Source organism: Lethenteron reissneri, chromosome 19 (genome assembly GCF_015708825.2).
Source record: "Lethenteron reissneri isolate LAM-NWPU_2019-01 chromosome 19, ASM1570882v1, whole genome shotgun sequence".
NCBI classification, from domain to species: domain Eukaryota; kingdom Metazoa; phylum Chordata; class Hyperoartia; order Petromyzontiformes; family Petromyzontidae; genus Lethenteron; species Lethenteron reissneri.
In genome coordinates this window covers 13,143,998-13,150,399 of record NC_083797.1, presented here as the reverse complement: position 1 = coordinate 13,150,399, position 6,402 = coordinate 13,143,998, and the positions used below count along the sequence as shown (strand labels likewise).

Here is a 6,402-nt window from a genome sequence, read left to right as displayed (position 1 = left end):
GGCCCTGTGGTCACGAGGGGTAATCACGGAAGGGGAACCATCTGGGAAGTTTGGGAATGGGCTAGAGGGTTCGAGAAAGGGGTCGTGGCCAGGGGCGGAGTGAGGGCCATGCCGGGAATAAAAGGAGTCGAGACGCAAGGTTCGTGGCTGCCGTGGGAGTGGGTCAACTGTCTTCACGCCATTGCTGTCTTCACGCTGTTGCTGTCTTCACGCCATTGCTGTCTTCGCGTCGCTATCTTTGCGTCGTCGCTGTCTTCACGTCATCGCGACTTGCGTGCCATCCCTGGTCCAAGTTAGCTGTGCTTTATCCCCGGCCCAAGTGATCTGTGCGTTATCCCTGTCCAAGTTACCTGCGTGAAGCGCCCTAAATAATAACTAAGAAACCTCTACAGTTCAAATTGTCCGAGTCATTACACTTATCCTAAACTTCACTAGTATCACATGACGTTATGATCCCTCTACAAAATCTAACCAACCCAAGGTCTCGCGATGGCATGATCTCCATTCGGTCCCTCGTCATATCGTGACATCATCACCCTTCCTCCTTACATCACCCCATACTGGTGTGACATTGATATGCCTCTCAACACCCCTGCATCTCTGATGCCATCAACCCCTTCACCTCATCCAAAACTCGCGTGATGTCATCCCGATGCATTAAAGACAGGCACACACGTGAAAAAGCGTATTATTTCTAGATTACTCAAGTGTGATTCTGTATTTTAGTGACATCCTTACGTATCATATCAATGCAGATGAACGCCAAAAGAATAATCTGAGAATCCTTTATTTACGTGTATGGTTAATGTGGTATAACTTCCACCAGTCAATTCAACAAACCAGATATTTTATTTGTACTCCAATTTGCATTTACACCAAGCCAAAATTGAATCAGCTGTCGTCCCACAATAACACATGATGTTCCATTCCCTACTAAACTATGACAATGTAAGAAATTTTACTCATGCTACCTCGGCCTCATCCTAATATTTCAGATTCAATCAATAACTTCTCAAGTGATATAAATGCCACTTTATTTTGTCACCAAATATAAAGATGACTACTTAACATCCGATAATCATGCAAAATGGAGTCAGTCTTCTTGACAGTGGTCACATGAGCAGCATTTACTATCATAGATGATGACATGTATAGCAATGTGACCACACAAACTCACTGCATTGAACCACCCATCCTATCCTCACATGACCAGTCCCATATTAAAACTGAATACCCGTAGCAAGAAACTGTAATTCTAGGGTTAGTGGTAGCATTGATGTAAAGAGCATATAGCTTTACTCCTGTGGTTGACTGAATGCAGCAATTGTGGCATTGGCTCCGCTGTTGACACGCTGCTCTCCATTGGCGAGCTTTGGAGCTTCACGGTACACGCTCATGACCTGCGGGAGAAACAGAGAATGTGTGGTGTTTAAACGTCAGTGCCTACAGATAAACAAATATGATAGCAATCATACCTGGCCAATACCAGCCTGATTCATTATGCCAATCCCACCTTTGCATTGTGATCGATCAAGATAAAGTTGTCATCACACCTTGCCATCGCTTCTCCTATTGCAGTTAACACATAGATCCCCAAGTTTTACGATGATCTTGCACCAATTTCTGGTTTACAATTTTCCTTTTGATTGCAAACAACTGGAGCCCACTTTCAATGCCTGTCTTGGTAACATTGATATTGACAGCATTGACAATTATATTGACATTTACAAAAGTTATAGCAAAAATTACATTGACAGTTACATGATTTTGGCCATTGTTTCTGACCCTAATATTTAGAGTAGAACTTCGATTATCTGCTCTCTGTGATGACAATCTTTTGAGTTGTAAGGTATGTTGCATATAGACTTGTCTAATAAGTCTCAGCTATTGAATACTATTTTTAAATATAGACCCACATAGCAGATTTGCTCCACGTGGATGCAGTTGTTAATCACATATGCATGTCCCCTGAAATGTTCAAATCGTTTATACATTAGCAGTATGTACTCTCCACATCACCGCAAAATAATTGGAACTCTACTGCATATTGTTTCAACAGTATTGCATGTTAAAAGTGACAGCCTTATGATGTTAATAACTTGGACAGTGGCAGCCTAAACACTCACGTTGCTGATCCAGGAGTTGTAGGCTGACACACGGGTGAACACGGTGGGCTTGCGAATCGTGTTGCAGCCCAGAGATGAGACGTAGCTGGTGATTCCCTGCACCACCCAGGCATTGTCCGACCGCTGGCAGTTCAGTGGGCCACCTCCATCACCCTGTGGTGCATAGCAGAGTACAGCAATGTCTCACGTTAACATTGGATCAAGAAGAATTGGATTATGGGAGTGGGTGGCTGTGATAGAAAATGCCACCATGCCTCTCCAAACGTGTGCGTCTTTGCTAGCATGCGTTTGGCTTTGTAAGAGTGTGGGCATCGAGCTCCTGTAGTAACAGGTGTCTGTGTGAGCCAACACTCGTCAAGTGTGCTTCAGAGCCGTGGTGCTAAGTAACAGAGAGATATCGCAGAATGCCAAGGCCTGATCCCTCCCGTCCCCAACTCTACTATGCTGCCTTTGGTTTTTCCATGCACATGGCACGATTTGGGAGGGACATGTTGGCTACAGTATTAGTTTATCTACCATATTTTATTCATGTCATCCTCTTAATATCTGGATTTTATTTTGAGTAACTCTTAATGTACGTGAATAAAACCGTCAAATTTGAATTTACTATTAGTTATACAAAAAAACTGCAACTAAATTGTCAATAATTAGATATATAGGTAGAGTTATTGACGAATGTGTGGAGCTTTTAGTCATTTATGCTTGTGCACCACTACCAACATAGCATCGCCAAATAACTGGGTTATTGAATGTTGATGCGGAGGGTGCATAGTAAATATTTGAAAAATGCAAGTATAGAAAACTACCGTTATGGCCTTTCTCAAATATTCCCATTGGAAATTTTACTTAATGAATTGACGCGGGTTGGCTCGCGTTGCGCTCCGTACGTACATAGCACGCAGAGCGGGTGCTGCCCCCAGCGCAGATGACGCTGCTCTTCAGGTTGCTCCCCCACCAGCTGGCCTGGCTGCACGTCGCGTAGTCCACCACGGGCAGGCTGGCCTGCTGCAGCTCGCTGGGGGAGGGGCCGCTGGCTGCTCACACGCACAGATATCGTGGAGATGGAGAGCGTTGGTGAAAGCATCGGAGTTTGGTGGCGTTAACAGGCACTCCCCTATCGAACCGTCCATCTCTCCGTGCTCAAAAGGGAAAAGCCACATAGCAACACCGCCACCCTACTGACAGACTACTTCCCACTGTTGACTCTATGCAGAGTTGTGTTCATTGTGTTAACCCTAGAAAGATTAAGGGCCGAGTCAAACTGCTGGGGCAATTCAAACGTTGGATTTAAAGCACTCTCCAAAACTCTATCTCCTCTTGTTTCATTGACAGGGAGTGAACGTTACTTACTGGAAAGGGATCCCCAGCCCGTGACGTAGCACGGGTAGTTGTTGGGCAGGATCTGGTTGGCGCTGGGCAGGCAGGCCGGGCGCACCGTGCTGGAAAGAGCCACGGGCGACGCAATCTTGAACATGGCGATGTCGTACCTGTGGAGGATCGAGACAAGGGCAGTCGTGATGTGACGCTCAACACCGAACATACAACAAGCAATGGGGATTCAGCGCTGTGCACAGGAGAACTCCCCTTAACCCAGGTGATGTGGGGGATACATTATGTGGGGTTATCCATGATTTGACTCTGCACTTATTTGTGGGGACAGATTCATGAATAATGGGAAGAATAGGACCACAGGTAATAAGACGTTTTGTTGACAAAACAGCTTCTGCAGATAATGGAGCCATGAGTAATAGGGTCAAATACATGAGTTCTACTGTATATTTTAGTTATTGTATCGTAAGCATTGTATGAGATGAAGCAATAGCATTGTGTCTCGACTGTCTGTATCTTTTCAAACACAGAATGGACATGGGCTGGAAGCAGTGTGTAAGCACAAATCAAGACATCTCATCGCCTTGTCATTAACACTGCCGTATAACACTAAATGTTACTTCTGAAGAAAAATTATTCTTCAAAAGTAACATTTAGTGTTATATAATTCATCATTGCCTGACATTTCAATTATACGTTGTTTTACTGAAAGGCAGTGTCAATGACGTGCTTCGAGAGGGAAAATAAATGTCTGTCTCTTTGTGTCTTTGTAGAATGTATCTGTACATGTTTGTATATATATGGATATGTATCTGTCAATTGCAACTCGTAATGTCATAGTGTCACGGAAACAGTGCGCCCGTGTGCAGTCTCACCCATTGGCCGGGATGCTGGGATTCCAGTAGCTATGCCAGGCGATCAGGCTCAGTGCAGGTGTGACTTGCCCCGACTCGGTTGTGGACACACTGTGTTTTCCCAGCACCACCCTGTAGCTGTAGCCACTCCTGCACGTTGTGGTGAATGTGGGGAGATAACAGAGCGACGGGCGGTCGTAATCACTTACACCTGTAAGCATTGCAGTGAGGAATTAGTAAACAGAAATGGTGCGAGTTACATCATGGTACTTTCACTGCCACATTGCGGCATCGTGTAAATGTCATTGATAGAGGCCGCCTCCTTGCTCCCAAGATACATTGCTCCAACTTTGGTGGCCACAATGTGGTACAGGAAAATACTCTACAACACCTGGGACCCGGTGCAGTTGCACCACCTGCACACACGAGAGCGACGCCACTTGTGCCGTGACTCACGTGTAGCAGCTTGCAGAGGTGAGCACCCATTGACTATCAATGAGGGTTCCTCCGCAGTAGTTGACCCATCTTCCTCCAGAGTACCTCTGCACGAGCGCCTGCAATGCACACGCAGAAAAGTGGTGGTAGTTACGGTTTTTTCTCCAATTTCTAAATCTTGCAATACAGTACTAACTCAGCCCTTTCGTCAATCCACTGACCATTTGACCAGGCCTCACAATGCTAGTCACAGCTAGTTGTGAAGAGGTGGAATCTGGGACTGGTATGGATTTCACTCCCTACTAATATTAGCAGTCGCTGGGAATGTAAAAAATGTAGCATGGTTCGTCGCACGGTGCATAAATCACTGCACTTCCACTATCCCATTATAGTCACTGATTCAATGTCATTGAGAAGAGTGGAAGATCTGAACATGTCATGATGCACACATGCAGCCGTTTTGCCAGTGCACTGCTGGATGATGTCCTCCAGGTGGAATTTAGAACAATGGATGCTGCTGCACTGTGATCGACTGACAATGCATCGTGTGGCTGTGATGGCTGTTATTCAGCCTCTGGCTTTACCTGCCAAGGCCAGGAGTTAGCGCGAGCCTCCACGCCGTTCACCACGCGGATCTGGGAATACGCTGCAATCCCACAGCTCTGAGCAGACACCTCAGCTGTGAGAAACAAAAGGACACGCGAAACAAAAACAAAGATCCCCGAATAGCCTTAACGAACTGTTGGGGCAAGTGCAGTTAATGAGCACCTATGAAGACCGGTTGCGGCACACAAAGGGGTGGGTAGCCAGTACCACGCCCAGCCGCATTTGTTTTCCGGGTGGCGATGTTTACACATTTTAGCAGGTACTCATTTGTAGTTGAGTCGACCTAGGCGAGGCCCAAGACCGACCTTGATAATCGTCACTGGTGTTGGTCGTGAGCGGTCATTGAACTCGGGTCGCCGGGTTAGTATCACAGGACGCTAAGCGCTACACTACCTCTCCCATGTGCATACACACTATAGTAAACACACAATAATTGTGATGTGTTTTTGGGTTGTACCTTATGCATTTTGTGTCATGTTTTATTACATGTACTAGCAACCTCTTCTATAACTAAGTCCAGTTCCTGAAGAAGCTAGAATGATCACTCCACTAAAATAAATGTGTGCATGGCAATCACTCACCACCAACCAGCAGAGCAGCGCAGACGAGAAAGGCGAGCATGGCTGATCGAAGAACTGGAGTTGATTGAAGACGTGGAGCTTCTTGTGCACCAGTGTTTCCTTTCCACTGCCGTGTCTCACTTTGGGCCTTCTTGGTTTTTATACAGAATCTGCTGTCCACGTGAACCCTCAGATTGCAATCAGAATACTTCCCTATCTGCAAAACTGCCCAAATCAAGTTGGCATGCAAATTACAAATTCAGATATTTTTTTTTCAACATGAAAATTAGGTGTTCTTTTTTGTATTGGTCAGCAGTAAGGTATATATTGTTTATCCTGCTGACAATACCAAACCAAATTTATGGACGTAATTTTTTTATTGGTTAGGTTATAGTGGGATACGTGGAGCTGACCGGATGGTTGACAGATTTGGTCACTCCCATAAATGAGCTCCTTAGGCAGGCAAGACTGCGTTGGCTGGATTATGAAGCC

The 6,402-nt window shown here is 45.5% G+C and overlaps 1 protein-coding gene across 1 annotated transcript; it reads right to left on the bottom strand.

Moving 5' to 3' along the window:
- Positions 1-771: 771 nt before the first annotated feature.
- LOC133344295 (chymotrypsin-like elastase family member 2A) lies at positions 772-6,076 on the bottom strand. Its single transcript, XM_061554391.1, has 8 exons — positions 5,932-6,076; positions 5,329-5,423; positions 4,766-4,863; positions 4,331-4,459; positions 3,477-3,613; positions 3,018-3,160; positions 2,127-2,279; positions 772-1,400 (listed from the first exon to the last, which is right to left on the bottom strand). Exons 1-8 carry the CDS (start codon positions 5,969-5,971, stop codon positions 1,296-1,298), a joined length of 900 nt encoding a protein of 299 aa, XP_061410375.1. The 5' UTR covers positions 5,972-6,076; the 3' UTR covers positions 772-1,295.
- Positions 6,077-6,402: the final 326 nt, after the last annotated feature.

What these genes read in the sequence shown, in the direction of transcription:
- LOC133344295 (XM_061554391.1), bottom strand. Translation starts at nt 5,971, where the DNA reads ATGCTCGCCTTTCTCGTCTGCGCTGCTCTGCTGGTTGGTG. An exon ending in CCCAGCATCCCGGCCAATGG is followed by an intron (nt 3,614 to 4,330) that starts GTGAGACTGCAC and finishes GATCCTCCACAG; the next exon opens with GTACGACATCGCCATGTTCA. An exon ending in ACAACTCCTGGATCAGCAAC is followed by an intron (nt 1,401 to 2,126) that starts GTGAGTGTTTAG and finishes TTTCTCCCGCAG; the next exon opens with GTCATGAGCGTGTACCGTGA.